The sequence below is a fragment of the Empidonax traillii genome, unplaced genomic scaffold (assembly GCF_003031625.1).
Source record: "Empidonax traillii isolate 1590-97213 ecotype Southwest subspecies unplaced genomic scaffold, ASM303162v1 scaffold34:size3740991, whole genome shotgun sequence".
NCBI classification, from domain to species: domain Eukaryota; kingdom Metazoa; phylum Chordata; class Aves; order Passeriformes; family Tyrannidae; genus Empidonax; species Empidonax traillii.
Window position 1 is genome coordinate 327,425 of NW_020955227.1, and position 17,782 is coordinate 345,206.

The 17,782-nt window shown below is 54.5% G+C and overlaps 1 protein-coding gene across 2 annotated transcripts in view; it reads right to left on the reverse strand.

Moving 5' to 3' along the window:
• The window catches only part of NTNG2 (netrin G2), a 47,824-nt gene that overhangs the window by 11,912 nt on the left and 18,130 nt on the right, over positions 1–17,782 (reverse strand). For both annotated transcript variants that reach the window (XM_027911633.1, XM_027911635.1), the window contains exons 3-5: positions 14,041–14,684; positions 2,308–2,480; positions 573–599 (exon numbers count right to left, since the gene is read on the reverse strand). In XM_027911633.1, the coding sequence (XP_027767434.1) occupies positions 573–599; positions 2,308–2,480; positions 14,041–14,684 (844 nt within the window). The remainder of the gene's footprint in view (positions 1–572; positions 600–2,307; positions 2,481–14,040; positions 14,685–17,782) is intronic.

Consider the following 17,782-nt stretch of genomic DNA (forward strand, 5'->3'; position numbering starts at 1 on the left):
ACCTCCAGCTTTGTTAAATAAGGAGTCCTCTCAGCCCATCAATCTTGCAGCCGAAATCCCCACTGAGCTCTGCTGCCTTCGCTGCTGACACCTCATGGACATGTGTTCACGCACATACACGTGCACATGCAGATGCACACACGCTCTACATGTTTTTTTATTGATAGCCCAAGGTGACCCAGACTGGATTCCATGCCAAATAATTCACACCCAGCTCCTTCTCAGAGCAGAATCCTGGGGGGTTGGGGATGTGTGTGTGGGGGGGAAGTTCACAGCGAGCGCTGGTGATTTTGAAGAGTCTTTTTTTATTTCCTTTCCGGCTGCCATACTAACGAACCTCATGGGGGGAAACCATGCCAGAGGAAGAGGCAAAATGAGGCTGCTGAAGTCAAAGGAGGAAAATGTAAGACTCGTTCGACAAGACAGAAAATGAGGCACAATTAGGGAAGACTTATTGCCTGGAAAAATGATAATGGACAGAAAAATAACCGTATTTCTTTTTTCTAGTGACATCCACAAGGGCCATGCACCGCGGTGTTAAATGCCAACATTTCAGTTTGGGTTTTACTTACTGCCAAAGGCCGAGCCCGCAGCTGCACCTGGAAGAAACAAGAAGAAGCCCAGTCACTGGAGGCAGGAAACAACCAACTCTGTGACCAGCAGGTCACACAGACACACAGCGTTGGACCAAACAGCAGTTAATTTAGTGGAGGTCTTGCTCATGGGCACATCAGTTTGCTGCAACAAACAGCTTAAAAGCTGCTTTTGTCAGACCACAGGAGCAACCAGGCAGTGCTGTCTGGGGTCTTGGCATCTCAAGCCTGTCATGTGGGGAAGGAAAATCAGCGTGGTCTTTGCTGATGGTTTTTTCTCTTAACCGTTTCCTTGACCTGCCCTTAAAGCCCAGCAAAGGACAAGCTCATCCTCTGAGGCTCAGTGGGCTGAGGACAAGCTGTAGGGACAGAACCAGCTCTCAGTGAGCAAGAAGGCTGGACACTCTTCCCACTGCAGCATTTGCTCCACAGGATGCTGCAAAGGCACCAGCTCCAAAGTCCATCCAAGGACCAGCTTTTGGCACCCAGGAGACGAGTGGCCCTGCTCCTCCCTGCTGTAACCACTGGGCGAGCCATGGAAAGTATCAGCTCTGCTTGAATGTAAAGCACAGGAGCAGCGATGGAAGAGGTGTAGGGCTACCAAGAGGAGAGGGCTTCAGAGAACTGCATCTGCTGCAAAGGAAGAGGATGCTGATGTGGGGAGGAGGAAGCAGCAGAGAGAGTTGGGGCGGGGAGGAGGAAGAGGACTGAGTGACAGCTGGGAAGAGAGATGAATGGGAGAAGAGCAAGCAGAGGAGAAAGAGAAATAGGAAGAGACACAAGGAATGGAGGGGAGGGAAGGAGACAGAACAGCATGTCTGTGCCTGTCAACACCAGAAACTCTCCCAGGCTCCTTTGAAGCAATGCAGCCGCTTGGTGGGAGCTGACAAGCTCGTTCCCTTTCAAAGAACCTGCTCGTCTACCAGCCCTGGCACACACAAAACATTCCTGTCACGGCCCTCGGAGCCTGAATTTCAGCTTTGATCATCTTAAAGCACATGAATCTTTCAAAAAATTTGGGGGGGTGGGAGGGAAAAGGTTCTCTTTGGCAATGCTCAAAGCTGCTGCTTGAAAGGCCGGAGTGGCTACCGTGGCTCCGTGACATTTAAACAAGTCTGCTAATGTGGACTGGACAGAAATCCAGGAGGAACTGGCCCATCTGTGATGTCCCCTGCCCCAATTCCCCCGCTCGAGCGATGGTGGGGATGCATCCTGCGTGCCTCTGCTTCTGTCAGAGCCTTGTTCCAGCAGCAATTGGATGAGACTGGGGCTGCGCAGAGGGACCGGAGCTCGCGGCGCTTGCCTGAAACGTGCACAGAACGGGATCCAGGAATCAAACCTGCACTGCTACTCCCTCTCCACAGCCAGCACTCTGCTGTGGTGAACAGTGCTTTCTCTAAAGGGCAAGAATTTGCTCTGCCACAAAGCCATGGACCTGCACCTTGGCCCGAGGTCATCCTCCCTATTCCTGACCATCATTTAGAATCACTGCTCATCTACCAGCAGCCAACAAACCACCTCTGCATCCACCAGGTCCTCTTTAACCTCTCTGTGTACAAAGACACGGGTAAATACCCTCTTCCCTTTCAAAAGCTGAGCGTCCTGCACCGATTCCAGTCGGAGAAGGACAAGATGAGACCCTTCTCCCATCTGTGGGTGTTGTGCAGGCCAAGGTGGGGGTGCAGCCAGGGCTGGCTCCCAGCAGGTTACTTACATGCATTGGGGGACCCATTAGGGAGAGGCAGGTAGGACCCTGCTCGCCAAGACCGGGAGCGAAAGTTCTTCTTGCACTTGCCGCAGTCCTGCCCCGTGGTGTTGTGCTCACACTCGCACTGCAGGCTGCCCTCTTTGAAGGTGCACAGGTTAGCATGCAGGTTGCATTTACACCTGGAGGAGGGAGACAGGGAAGAGCTGTCAGGTGTCACTGCTGCTCCTCTTTGCCCCTGGTGTAGTGCCGAAAATTGCAGCGCTGAAACCGGGCTGGTCACCCCCCTTTCTGTTCCTTCTGCAGGACTTTATCACTGAACTCAGCTGTTTTCCCCAGGTTATCTGTGCTGGGGTTGTGATGTCCACTTCCTTGCCCAAGGTGCATCTGCTGCCTCTAGTCCAAGATGAGAGATGCTTTACTCCCACCATCTGACTGCAGCAGCACAGACGTTATTGGTAAGTCAGTGTCTCCAGCTGAGACTCCAGGAAGGAGTCACTCACATTTCGGGGCCGTTACAGAAATCTGGGTGATTACCTCAGATGGAGGCTTTTACTGGGAGGCAGCCTTGGGCTTTAGATGGAGGAGCATGGCCAGCACTGGTGGGACTTGGCCCTTGCCCCTTGTGATAAAGTCAGCAGCGTTCTCTCCCGTGGTGTGAAGCTGCACAGCACAAACCCTTTTCCCCAGCCTGCTGTGACCAAAATAACACAGAGAGCAAGTCACCATCAGAATGCGCCTCATCAGAGAAGGCAACAACTAAAAACACTATTCAGCAATTTGCAAACATTAAGAAACTTTTAATGAGCTGTAGTGCAGCATGCAGGGAATAATTATCTCTGTGCACAATAATTCCTGTTGCTCACACTCCGGAGGTGACTTGCGCAGAGCACAGAGACTGAGCCCATAACTCACACGTGGCTCTGGTGACTCCTGGGCCCGAGCTCAGACCGTCAGACAGAGACTTTGGGGACCAAAACATCTCATTTCATTCCAGACAGTCGATCCCTAGCACAGCCCGACGCTTTGTGCCGTAATTTACACTCTCAGAAGCAGAACCATTAGGAAAACAGTAACGCTGAGCCTTTTGTGCAGGGGTGAGATCTGATGGGGCGACACCTCGTTCTACACAAGGCTGAAGAGATGCAGAGCTGAGGGAATGAACCACATATGCAGAGAAGACAGAGGAAACATGGCCTGCTGCTCCTTGTGCTCTATCTGCACCGGGATAAACAGCCTGGATTAGGCTGGGAGCTGGTGCTGCGCATGCCCCCCCAGCTCCTGGTGCCTCTCCCCTCTCCCTGGGAGCCCCCAAAGAAGCTCCCCAGCCACCTGTCTGACCCGCTGAGGCCGCCTTTGCTGTGCTCTCCTCACGCATGGCTGGATAAGCTGACCTCATGTATGATTTTTTTTCCCCCCCCTCCCTCCCCTCCCTGTCCTTAATTCTAGCAAACCCCGCTCAGAGGCTCAGCATAAGCTGGATGAGCGATCTCTCTCCCCATCTTACAATCCTGCCCTGTCTCTGACCAAGCAGAGGAGGGAATTTTGCCGTTTCTAAAAGGGAGGGAGGAAGAAAACGTGGTCTAGGGAGCAGAGGCAGACACACTCAGCATGCTCCACTTGAAACTGTGCGTTAGTGAGAGCTGGAGATGCCGCGTCACGGCTGAAAGCATTAACAGCCTCCGAGAATCGGTGCTCTGGGAGCGGGTCACAAATCCAAGCATCCAGGGGAAGGATGTGACTTTGGCTGGTACCTACACGGGAGGGAGGCTGAATTTCAGATGCTCCGTGTCCCTTCTGCCTCTGGTGAGGAAGGATTTTGGCTGAGCTGCCCCAGCCCTGTGGCAGAGGTGATGCCCAGCCCCGGAGTGCTGCGGAGCCTGGCTCTGAATTATTCAGCGTCCACACAGCGTGGCCTCCTTCTCTCACTTCAAAACGAGCAGACGAGAGCAAAGCAGGCAAGATAGTGGGTTAAAGCAGGTCAAAGCCTCACTGCTGCTGCTCTGGGCCCAGCCTGAACAGAGCAACAGCTTCTGGGAGCTGCAGATCTCTCCTCCCTCCTCCTTCGGTGGGAGTGAAGGGATGGGACCAGCTCCAGGGCACGGCATCACAATCCAGCTGAGGGCGAGTCTGAGCCCCAGGGCAGTGGGTACAAGGAATGCAGGGACTGTCATGCCCCTTGTTTTCCCAGAAGGTTGGGATGATGTGGAGGGTAATGCTTGGCTCCAGTCCTTGACCCTGCGAGTCTCACAGCAGGAACAGCAGCCCCAGGGAGGCACCACCTGGTCCCCGAGGTGGCCTGGGACAGCCTCAATAACCCCCTCCACACATAGCATATCCTTGCTCCTGACATCCCCCACCAAGAGCCAAGCAGATGTTTTGAGGTGCTTCTTCTGGCTCCAAGCTGCTGCCAGTGCAGGAGGGCGAGACCTGTTCACCGTTAATTTGGCTCCAGCTACAAAACCTTCACCAAGCAGTGGGAGCCAGACCTCTGCTGAAAACAAGGGCTGAAAACACACTAAGATGTGTTTACTCTTACACACACACTGCTCACTTTCTGCTGAGGAGAGCTGGGAGCTGAGAACCAGCTCCTGGGACAGCCCCAGCTGCCTCCTACCCTGGCCAGCGGGATGGGGACAGGGTGGGTGCTCAAGGACGTCCCCCAGCCACTGCATGTAGGTGTGATGGAGCTCTGCCCTTCCCAGACAAGATCCTCACTTCCTAATTGGTGTGAACAAGGAAAACTAAGTGAAAGCAGAGGCAGACATTCATTCACCTTGCCTGCCTGTGCCCAGGTCACTGATTTTTCTCACTCGCCCTTTGCCACCGTGCAGAAGTTTTTTTATCCAAAGGATCAATTTTACCAGGGAATTGCTTTCTGAATTTGACCTTTGAGGATCATCAATCTAAGCAGAGAACTGTAACCCCAGCAGGCTGACCCCGCAGCACAGCACTCTTCAGCCCAATCAATCAGGCTGCATTATTTAATGGCCAACAGCCGAGCGCCGTCAGCCAGTCCTGATTGCCAGCTCTGTTTTGGGGGGGAAGGTTTCTGCATCCCAGCCTTCCTGCTGCTTGGGCTCAGAGGCTCAGCTTCAACCCCTTCTTCAGGCTCCTCTGCCTCCTCCTCTGGGCCTGCAGCCCAAGGACATGTGCTTGTTGATGGTCTGTGCACAGCCAAGACCCAGCTGGCACAGACTGGAGTAAATGGCATTAGCCCAGTCCCCTGGGTGGGAGCTGCTAGTCCTGCCTGCCTCTGCCCGTCTTCCTGGGCGGCCAGCCATGGCAGGAAGGAGAGGATGAAGGGAAAGGTTAGGAGCTACTTAGCAGGGAGGCTTAAATAGCAGGCGCAGGGCAGACACCTGCGCCGTGTCCTGCAGCCGTGGCCCCGCTCCAGCCCCGGGGCTGCTCCAGCAAAGGGCTGCTTGCAATATGGTCTCTCTGGCTCTGGAGGTCTGAAGAACCAGGAGTGTTTCTCCTCCAGCTCGTGGGTCAAGGCTCACAGTGGCAGTGCTGTATCTCAGAGAGCATTTGGAGCCCACGGTGGGGAGCGGCCCCAGAGCACACCCATGGCCTGGGGACACCCGTCCTGCACTGGGCAGCAGGTCACACAACTGCATTTGGCATTAAACAGGAACTGGCTCACGCTGTTCCCTGCAAGGGAGGCCGGGGCACTGTGTGGCCCAGGACATTACAGTTTGCACAGTGGGGTATTTAGGAGTTTATTTTGGTGCAGTTGCTCAGCTGCTGCCTTTCCTCAGAGTGGTGCAGTGTGGCCTGATGCTGCCAGTGCCTCCACCAGGGAACATCACGGAGCTTGGAGAGCCAAGGAAAGTTTACAGGAAAGTGTCCTTTTTTTTTTTTTTTTCCTTTTTTTTTTTTTTCCCAGCCATAAAGAACACTTTCCTGCATTTCTCCAAGTCAGCATCCTGGAGGTCACAGCACTGAGCGGCTGGAGAGGTGTCTGGTGCCAAGCCCACGTGTGAGGGAAGGAGATGCCCATGCAGAGGAAGGGGGTGAGTGCAGAAGCCATGCTGGGAATGGGAAAACAGCCCCTTTCCCTGAGCTTTCATTAGTAATGACTTTTGAAGTGACTTTAAAAAGTCCTCCCAGCCCTTTGTTTTCCTTCCAAGGATTCTTATGTGTTTTATAACCTCTTTTTTTTGTCCATAACCCCAGCTGCAGAGCAGGGAAGTAAGGCAGAGAAAGGCAAAGAGCATCTCCTCGTCCCTCTCCCTCCCCACGGGGCTGAGACACTGTTGGGGTGTTGTCACCCCCCTTCAGGACTGATGCAGTGACCCCCCTGCTGTGTGGGGTAGGGCTGGAGGAACCACTTGCTGGCTGGAGACCCAAAGAGCTGTCCTGTCCCCTTGCACCTTCCACCCAGTCCCCATGGAGACAACACTGCCCTGAGCTCCTTAAAAAAACCCTGGGAGAGGACATGGAGCAGCAGGAGTCCACTGCAGTGGACCATCTCCTTTCCAAGTCTCCTTCCAGCCAAGCCTGCAAATTCCTCTCCACCCTGTGCTCACCACGAGGATGCTGCCGTGTGTCCCCAGGGATTCTGTGGAGACTGGTCCCCTCCTGCTGCCTTCTGAGACACTGGGCTCCTGCTTTGCCCCCTCACCGGTGTGGCTTTGCCCCCCTGCTCCCTCTCTGCTCCCTGAGCCGGTGTTGGGGAGAGGCACCGGCTCAAAGAGCTGCTAATGACTGCCGGCCAAAGGAAGGCTTATCAGAGCTTCCCCTGAATTGTTTGCTCTCACTGTAATTGATGAGCCTTTAATGAGTCTCATGGGATGATGAGTTTGAAGGGAGCTCTTTCCTCTCCATCCCCAAGGAAAATGATGTTTCAACTGATCTCGGCTCTCGGGGAAACATGAATAACTCTTTTCCATCTCTCTATTGTCATCCCCAGCCGTTGCTCTCAGCACGCTCCAGCAGCTGCCTGGCCATCACTTACCCACTTTTACCTGCTCCTTTGCAACTGTTTTGGCAGCTCAGCAAAAGCAGGGAGCAAATCTTTTGGGCAAAGCATAACGGGTGCTGAGCTTGGATTGTTTCTGGCCCACCTGTGCGTGTGGAAGCAGGTAAAAATAGCTTCTAATAGCTGGGCCATGGAAGATGCACAGTCCCTTTGTGGAGAGCAGTTATAGGAGGATTTGCCTTGCTGGGAGATGGCTCTGGCAGAGGTTTGCTATTTCCAGGCCTGGAGCAGGGCTGAAAGGGCTGAAGGAGGCAAAGGTGGCTCATTCATCCCAGGAGCAGGACTGGGAGCTTACTGGAGCCTGCAGTCCAGGGAGGGAAGTGCAGGAAAAGCTATTTTAACATGTTGTTTCTTTCAGCTTGAACCAGGGCAAGAGGCTTCTGGGTTTCACTGCTTTGTGCAGAGCCAAAAAAATGAAAAAAAAAAAACCCTGAGTTAGGTCAGAGGGACATGTGAGTAGGTTATTTTCCTTGTGGGTTTTTACTTTTGGTTGTGTGGCAGAGATGGAAAGAACCTTCCTCGCTGCCCTTCGAAATGATTTGAGGTTTGGGTTACAAAGATGAGACAATTTAAAAGATGCCAAAGTGGAGAGCACGCTAGCTGGCTGTTCCCATCCGAGAGGCTATTTATTTTAAATAAGTTGACACTCACCAGCTGTCAAGATCCTGCTGACTGGTGGAACATTATTTACATTCAAAGCTGTCTTAAAAAAGCAAACACGAAACCAAACTTCCCCATTAGGGGGTCGGGCAGCAGAAGGGAGGAAGGGTGAAGAGGACATCACACGGATACGTGAACATAAATATTTGCAGAGTAATGTGTATAAATGCTCTTGGTCTTTCTCCTGGAATGCAATAATGCCTGCAATTGAGTTCATTGGCCAAATTGAATTTGGCCTCCTGTAGAAGTCTCTTTATATTAAGTGCTTTAACATACATCACCTTCTCAGTCTATCGATGAAATCCTATTATCCGCTCAGGGCCGGACGCGACTCGGCAACAGAATCGGAGGGGAAATAAAAACCCTCACAGAGCGAGGCCAGGAGCAGGTAACAGGACCTTGGGCATCCGTCTCTGGCTATCGACAAAGCGTCAGGAGCGCTGGGGGAAGGAGGAGCTCTCCAAGTTTCTCGCTAACTCCCTCCCTCCCTCCCGCTCTGCAAGTTTCCCCTCCGTTGTTCTGCAGTGGGAGAAGAAACCGTCGCAAGACTCGAGCGAACAGTTGCTCCACGTTAACTTAATTTAACTATCTGACCAAGAGCAAGATTTTGCTTGGACTCCAGCTAATTCCACCCTGGAGGAATGCCAGGGAAATTCAGCCATCCAGCTCCCAGGGGCTGCCCAGCGTGGAGGCGAGGACGGGCCGAGGAACACGGCGCACCGTTGGCACAGACTTGGCCGTCCTTGACACGAGGATGCTGTTACCTCCTGGGACCCGAATCCTGTCTGCCAGGAGCTGCAGGGGAAGGAGCAGGGACAGGCTCAGGCAGTGCTTGCCCTGGTTTTTGTGGTCTTCCCAAAGTTGCTGAGTGTGGGCGGCTGCTGGCCCAGGGCTGCAGGGGCATTGGGCAAGTTCTTGGGGGTTGTTTGGGTGAGCCCGTGGCTATTTTGGGGGTGATGCTCCGGTACTGGGGCTGGGAAAACTCAGCTGGGGAAGCCCATGGTCTCACAGATCACCCAAAGTCCTGTCTCTTCCCCTCTGGCAAAGCAGCAGCAGTGCAGATCCCCCCCTGCTCCCCAGGGAGAGATGCTCAGCAGGGCCATCGGCCACCACACAAAACCAAGACCCTCAACGAGAGACTGTTCCATGGACCAAACCTGCTTCTTTTCACCCTTTTAGAGACAGCTTTGCTGGAGAGGCCAAGATCAGCTGGAGGGTCTCCAACAGCTTCAACAGAGCCAGAAAGACGAATGTCCAAGCAGGGCAAAGCAGCTCAGGGGCTGCCAGGACACACTTTGCTCTGACACCCCTGGTTTGAGCTGAGCTACAACTGCAGGGGAAGTGCATTCAGCTGATTCAGTGTGCTGGCCAGGAGGGCAGAGCAGGAGGCAGTGACCAGGCCAAGCAGGAATTGCTTGATCTTTAACAGCAGTGCAGCATCAAGCATCCCCAGGTCTCAAAACTGATCATGAATGCAGAGAAATACATCTGTTGCATGTGGGTACCACTGACAATCAACCAGCTCCATTTATTGCAGGAAGTACTTTTGGGGATGGCCTTGATCCTCCAGGTCTGGAGTGCCTGATCCTGGCTGTTGGAGACTGGGCAAAGTTGGTCTGCTCCACTAGCACAAACTCTCCCAAAGAGCATCTGAGCAAAGCACCAAGAGCACACAAGGGGAAAGCAGGGAAAGAAGCAGGGGAGCACAAAGGGCCTTTCCCTTCAATTCTTTTGTGTAATCAGAGCAGCAGCCAAGGAAACCATCAGAAAAGCAAGGAAAGGAAATGCCGTTACAAAACTGGAAGCCTCATCTTGTTGGTCCCTCCTGGGCCTGAGCAAAGCCCACTGTTCCATGGAGCTGCTCAGGGATGAGGAACACTCCCTCCTCCTGCCTTCCTCCAGGGACTGCTCATCACCAGCAGGACGGACAGACAGACAGGCAGTGCATGCACTGGGGCAGGGGAAGACAAAGGAGCGAAATCCTAATATAAATCAGCCTAAAATTGATTTGCTTCTGCTCAATGTGATTTCTCCTAACTGGATCCACATGTCCCGGCCATGGCACATTAACTTCAATTACAGCTTATTAATGTCTTCGTGATGGAGCTTGGCCTGCTGAGCACGGCGGTGACTGACGTTATGGAGGGGAAAAAATTACTCCGAAGAGACTCGGCGTGTTAATGGGAAGGGAAGCAGCGGCTTTCATCGCGCCGGCCGCCGGTCCCGGCAGCGGGGGGGAAAGCTCATTCACCCGTTCCCGAGGAGATGAGCGAGCTCATTGCTGCACCGAGGAGAAAAACGAAGCATTGGGTAGAGATCTGTGGGGAAAAGCCTTTCCGCTTCCCTTCCCAGCCCTGCCTGGCACACACGCGGCACACGGGCCAAGGGCTCGCTCGTGTCTATTCCTGTCTTGGCTCTTCTGCGTCTCCAGTTACTCCGCGGATCGATAGGGACAGGACGGAAGAGGGAAGGGAAAAGAAGAGAAAAAGATACCAAGAAGAGAGGGAGTAAAAATAAACTTTCATCAACCATGAACGGAGAAATGGACCCGGCTGAGGCTGTGGGAGGAGGAGATGCAGAGGAGGCCCTGAAGTACCAGCCCATTGCACCAGCTCCCAGGGAAAGAAGCAGTGACTCCCTGGATTCACCAGACTCGTGACCACCCCAGTCCATCTGGCTTTCGGGAGAAGAGAAGGCAGAAAACTCCTTCCCCTTGTCCCCATGTTATTTGCTCTGTCCCTTTCTGCTTTTCCCCAGACTGTGGTGAGGGGTCTTTTGTGGTGGCAGGCTGAGGTGTGAAGGGCTTGGAGGGGGGCCCAGGACCACATGGAGTGTGTGCCAGAAAGGGATCACAGAAACCTCTCTGAACCCACCAGTCGAGGCTGCAGCACGAGAAACTGCCCCAGCTCATGGTTTGCTCTGAGGGCAAAGCGTTTTTCTCTTCCCTTGACTGTGAACACCAACTAGAAATGAACTTGCAAGTGTCTCATCACCCTGTGGGCACTGCCAGCTGCTGCCAAAATCCCGGTGCTGCTCAGGGACAGAGGCAATGCCACATTCTGACAGCACACACTGCTCCTCCAGTGCCACACACCATGGCTGGGCACGGCCCCTCCAGCCTCCCAGGGTTGCTCACACCCCTGCTCTCCAGGTGGAACTCTCTGGCTGCTTTTTGCCTCTGAGCCCTCATTTTGTCAAGATCATCTTCCCTCTTGTTTCCATGCCCCCTGTAGTGGATCCCTAACACCACCCCAATTTTATCCAGGCACTTTCCTCCTGTTCCTCAACCACAGTCATTCCCACATGCTGGAAGTGGCACTGTGTGTCCATCCCCACCCCTGCCTGCCCTTCCTCCCCCCTTGCCTGCACAGGGCTCCTGTCAGGCTCACATTGATTTCTCCTCTCTTCCTCTCAATAACCCATCCCTTGTTGAGCCATACACAAGATTTAATTTGGTTTTAGTCCCTGCACTGTAACTGGCTTTGCTTACAGCTGGAATTAGATTGCTTTTCAGCGAGAAACCTGCTTGCTGGGACTGGAATAATCACAGGAGCAGAGTTAATTCACATGAGGCTTCTCCATCTTATACACCACTTGTCCACAGTTCCTCAGCCGGTCACCTTTCCCTGCCCTGTGCCCACCGGGGCTGGAAGAGTCAGCACAGGGCAGGCATCGACCTTTTCCCTGTCCAAGCTGTGTCCCCCTCTCCCAGGGCACCATCCCAGCAAGCGGGGAGAGCCGGAGCAGTGCAAAGCTGGGAGTTTGGGCTGAAAATAAAAGCAGATTTCAGAGTTTTCTGTCTTTCCAGCCAAGGAAAAGCCCTGTCCTCCCAGAGGCCCTGCTGCATGGGAGGAGTGGGTCAGGCAGCTCGTGGTGAGCGCAGCCAAGAGGGAAGTGGAGGCGAGCGGGAGCCGCTGCTCTGCAGCAGCCGTGGGCAGCCGGCCACGCCGGCACAGAGCCAGCGCCGGGGGGAGGCTGCCAGGAACCGGCCAACAAACCCCAACCTGTCTCCTCCTGGCCCCAGCTAAAAAAGCAGCATTGCAGCTTCCACTGGGCGGTCCCAGCCTGGCCCTCCCTCACCAGCCCTGTCCTCGGCGTGCAGGTGGCTGTGGAGTCTTGGATGTCTCATAGAGGTTGTGACCCCCCTGCCCTGCCCAAGCCCTGGGTGTTTGAAAGGGTTTCCCTCCCCCTGCCCTAGTTCTTTTCACAGAATTTTGGGGGATTTTAATCTCTTGAACCGATCGCTGCTACTATTAAATGGTGTTGAATTTGGCCAGTGAGTTCAAAAGCTGGTGAGGGAGTGGGTGGGTGGGAGGAGGGCAGCCACCAGCAAGGTGCTGGTTTGGGGAGAATCCCTCCAGCATGGCCTGAAATCCAAAGTACTGAAGCAACAAATGCTGCCCAAGGCAGGCAGAGAATGTAATGGGAGGAGGAGGAGGGTATTCACGGGACACCAAGTATATTTGAACTCTTTGAAGCACTAAATATCCTGCACCTGCTGCAGGAGCAGCAACAAGTCCTTGGTTGTCTGCAGTTATCTCCACGCTTGGAAGCCAAAGGTCACTGCACAAGCATTGACATCAAACGTTCAGTTCTAATTTACCACTTTCTGAGCTGAAAACTCTGTATCCCTGTTACAGGGTCTAACCAGCCTGGATAAGTTGATACCCCAGCTCCAGCCCTTCCTGCCAGATGCTCTGGTCAGTGTGGGCTTTGGCTGGGGATTGATCCCTGTGGTTTTGCCATGGCTGTCAGTTAATATCAAGTGTCCCTGTGGGCAGCTGGGCCACCTGGGGGGGAGCAGAGCCACAAAATAAGGAGCAGGGGACAGGACTGGCTGTGGCTGGGGGGGAGATGAAGGCAACATATTTGCCTTTTTCCTCACCTTTGCCTGCTTTCCTTCCCTTCCACCCTCCTTACATTGCTATTTTACTCCATCCTGAGCTGGTTTTTGGACTATTTAGTACCCCTGTCAATGCTTCTCATGGGCAGCACATTTTACACAGAAGCACATTGCACTGAAACCTGGACACTTGCAGGCACGTGCAGAGGGCTCTGCCTCTCCTCTGCCCATCTGCCTGAGCCCCCCCAGGGCTTCTTCTCCCTGTGCAGTCCACACGGTGGGCACTCCAACATGCCACCAGTGCAGCTGAGAGCCACAGCTGCTCGTCCCAGACAGGCGACCACAGCGTGAGAAAGACCCTCACCGCTGCCTCCTGCCTGCCCCGGTGGGTGGAAGGGGCTCTCCCATCCCTCGCTGCAGCTTCCTTCCCCTTGGAGCCCGTTCAAAGCCAGCCTCGGTGGCACCTGCAAAACATTTCTACTCGCAAGTCTCCGTGGCAAACAGTTTGGAACCGATACAAACGGCTCCTCTGTCGCTGTGGTGATGCTTGTTAGCACGGGGTGGGTGATGGGGAGGTTCCTCCCCTCTCGCCTGTAAGTCTCGCACAAGCTGGATGGGAAATCAGCCATCTCGGCACTTTTCCACCTTACTTTGCTTTTTCGGTTGATGTCATCACGTAGCATATGGCGCCGTACAGAGAAATTGAAAACAAAACCCAGGAGAAACACCCCCCACCTCCCCTCCCCCACAGCTTCCCCTGCCCCAGATGTGTCTGGGGGTTTATCCTCACCCCAAACTTCCTCTGCTGGAGCCGGGGCTGCTCAGTGGGTGAGGACGGACTCAGGATGACCCATCCTGCTTGTACTGGCAGTGAGCTGGAGTTTAGTGGGATGAGCATCATTCCTCACCCCCCAGATGCATCAGCATCACCCCTGAGACTTTTGGCTGTGTTGGCACAGCTGGGGACAGGGTTTTGGGAGGGAATTCAGACCCCGACTGTTCATCTAAGCCACATCCCACTTCCCCCAGCACTGGCTGCAGGAGGACACAGCCCCTCTCTCAGACACAGCCTTGGAGGTGCCCCAGCCGTTCCCTGCAAGGACACATCTGTTTTATTTCCAGTGCCGCCCTGCCTGGGGAGAAAGGGTGTCAGAGGGAGAAACACCGTCTGCAGAAACACTGATGGCTTAGTTTACTAGCAGTAACTTCTCATCCCTCAGAGAAGAGACGCCCAAAGAAATACAGCAGCCGTTACCTGCCAGTGACTTCGATGTTGGAGACGGCATAGAAGTACTTGTACAAGTTCTCCCTCTGCACGTAGGTGCCCCCCAGGGCGGGTCTCAGGAGCCTCATCCGCAGGTCAGTCACGGTAAAGAAGTCCTTGAGCCCTTTGGCGCTCTCCAGCCGGGTGTACAAGTTGTCCATGTTCTTGAGGTCGGGGCCGGCAAAGATGGCAAAGCGGTCCCTCACCTCGAAGCGCACGGTCTTCTCCTTCTTGGAGCCCGCCCAGCGGGAATACTCCTCGGTGCAGAGGACCCTGTTGGCACTGGTGGTGGAGAGGTCGCGGACCCTCCGTGCTGGCATGCTGAAGGCCTCCATGCAGTCATCTGCGTAGTACTGGTACGGGTGCCAAGTCCTCCCGTTGTCCAGCGACTTCTCCAGCATCATGATGGTGGGGCGCCCGTACTCGAAGGTGATCACGATGTCGTCCGTCAGCTCGATGCTCTTGTTCCAGGACAGGGTGATGTTGGCCAGCAGCGGCTCCGGGTAGCGGCGCCACGTCACGCTCTGCCAGTACGTGGCCAGCCCCTCGTCCTCGCTGTCGAACATGAGCTTGGGCGGGTGGGCCAGGTCCGGGTTGGAGGCGTCGCACTCGTCGCTGCACAGGTACGGGTTCTCCTGGAACAACAACAACGGTCACCAGAGAGGGAGACAAAGCCTGGGCATCGTGTGGGCATCACAGCCAAGCTCACACTGTTACCAGGCCCTGGATCTGGCTGCTTGTGTCAAACATCAACTGCTGGGCTGAACTGGAGTGTGCCACGGGCCTGGCTCTGGAGGAAGCTGTTTCTGAGAATGAATTTTAGGGCAGAAAGATGCGGCTTCGCCTCCACTATAAGAACAGCTGAGCTGTTTCCTTTGAAAGGCCCTCTGGGAAAGGGCTTTTCAATTTGGCACGGGGGCAGTTTTCATGGAAAGCGCCTTCCCTGAGATGGTGTCTGGGAAACTTCGGTTCAGCTTGGCCAATTTACAAGCCCACAGAATGCTGTGCTCTGCCTTGGAAGAACTGAATGGCTAAAAATCCCCCAAACACATCCCTGCCTCTCATGGCTCCTGAAGCCAAAAATCCTGGGGACACACCATCCCTGCTGTGCCACCGAGCATGGCCAGAGGAGGGAAACCAAACTTCTCCAGCTCCAAGCTGGGACAGGACTGAGGAGTAGCAGGGAGAGCAGAAATTTGTGCTCCTGGTGCCATGGTCCTTTCCTGCCTGCAGGGACCATGGAGGGAGGGTTGGCTCATCCCATCCAGGTGAAAATGTCCACCACCTGCAGGCCTGGCAACGGGAGAAAAGGAACAGCCACCCCATTTTGCCCACAGGTGACAGTGCACAGCCAAGCTGGCATGTTTTGCAGGGACACACAGAACATCCATGTGCTGAGCTGCACGAGGACATACCATGAAGGCTGAAGTTTTGGAGGTGGGCATCAGGGTTATCAGCTGTGCCAATGGGTTTATTGCTCATCCATATGTGTGTTAAAGCCCAACATTACTTGCCCTGCAGCCTCTGCCTCCAGGAGCGAGCACGTGGGTCAGACCTTCCTTGGGGATAATGCAGGCCTGTGTTATAGTGGGCACGGACCACAGATCAACTCTGCAACACAATGCAAATCTTTTTTGCATATGAAGCATCTCTTTGCTGTCACTTTACCTCCCTCTCAGATTCAAAATCCAAAGGGTTGGGGAGGGAGAGGCACTGGTACAACAGCAGGCTCTGCTGCAGTGGGACCCTTGTCAGGGAGGCAGAAGCACCTGGCAGAGGAGGAGGAGGTGATAAAGCAGCTGGAGCTGCACAGAGCTTCTGGCTGGAGGTGAGGAGCCTGCTGGGGTGTGAGGTCTGTCCCTCCCAAGCACAGTGGATTTACAAGGTAAGACCGAGCCAGGTGCTGTGGTTTGGTTTTTGGGTGCCTTGTGTGTGGTTGGGTCATGGGAAGGTGCTGCTTGTGGGGATCAGAGTGTTCCTACCCAGCTCTGGAGACCTCCTGCAGTGCTGGGGCTGTGCTGGGGTGCAGGGAGCTCGTGCTGGTACCTAGGGGCTCTGAAAAACGAGGTGCAGGGCTGGGATCTGTGCAGGCTGGTTGTGTCCCTGGGCTGGGAGAGCCCTGCTGCAGGCGTGGGAAGAGGCTGCTCCTGTGCCCGTGGCACTGGGGACTGACCCTGCACCGTGGCTTGCTTTGATCTGGGAAACTGCTGGAGTCTGAATGCTTGTGACCTGCTTTTAGGGTGCCCTCTGTGTCCCCCAGGCAAAGCAGAGGAGGGGATCTGGCTCGTACAAAGGGGTGCAAAGTGGAGCTCGGGGGCTGTGCTTTGAACGTGGAAACCCCTGCGTAACACAAGGTGCTTTGGAAAACCGGTGCTTTGCCACTGCCAGCTGGGCAAACAAAAAGGTCTTGGGAACTACTTAGAGCTTCTCCATTCCGTGCCTGTAAAACGTGCCTTGGGTGCCTCCCTCGGAGCCGTGCGCGGAACGCGAGCGACTCTTTGCAAAGAGAGCGGAGCCCACGGCACCCAGGAGCCCTGGGGAGGCCAGGAGGGCATAAATAATTCCGTGCTCAGAGCAGCGTGCGAGTAACGCACTGTAAATAAGGCAGGAGGCTGCTCCGCCAGCGCGGGGGATAAAACAAAACAGCGAGGAACTGATCTGCACGTGAGCACCGGGATCGTCTGCAGGGGAGACAGCGACAGCCTTGGGGAGACAAGGGGACTCCTGTAAACACAGCACACGTCGTGTGTGTGTGTGTGTGTGTGTGCACGAGGCTGCCAGGGAAAGCAGATCAGAAAACAGGTCAACACTCAAACTGTTTGCAGCACTGCCTTGCTCTGACACGGCACCTGCCTGTCGGTAAAGCTGCCAGTGCTGTGCTGGGGTTTGTTCCTCCTGTTACAGACTGAACTCAAGCAACGTGGGGGCTTTTGTGCCCACCCCGAAGCATGAAAGTTTATTCTGTGATTCTGGTCCTAAACAGATGTGCTGGCTGGTGTTTTGAAGGCAAGTGGCTGGATAGGTTTTGTCATTGTCTTATTTGCAGCTGTGACAACTGAGCAAGGGAAATGAATGGGAGTGCTCGGGCCTGCTTGGGTGGGTGAGGTTGAAGGCTGAGGGCACCTGCCCAGGTGCTCCCCACTATCCCCCCCAAAGAGGGGGAGATGCCAGCTGGGGTGTGGTGGAGCTCTGAGCCACACTGGGGGGTCCTCTCCTGCCTCAACACGCTGTTCTGGAGTAGGGATTAAGAAACCCTGAGACAGTGACACATTAAATATGCTATCCTGACTCGTCACGTTCAGAGGAATTGTTTACCTCTGCTAATGAGACAGAGCTTCCTGCTGGGGGATGGAGCTGCCTCTCAGCACAGCTTTACAGCGGTGGCTGATGGAAAAGACAGAACATTCCCCCTCAGCTGAAGTGCTGGGGGCTCTGTGACTGTGTTTTCTGTGCTGAGGCAACATATTGTGCTGCAGTATGGTCCTACTGCCAATGTGGCCATACAGATGGCTTAATAGGGCAGTCCTGAAAAGACCATCCCAGAGGTCCTGTTTCACCACTTGTCTGAAGGAGGGTGCAGCAGTGCTGTGTCTTGGTGGGCTCAGGTGGGGAATTCACTTGGGGTGGCAGCAGAAAACTCCCTGATAAACCCGCCTTGATGCTCAGAGTGGCTCTGTCTGAGAGGAGTCTGTCACAGAGCTGTCCTGGCTCTTGCTGTGCACCTTCCTTTCTC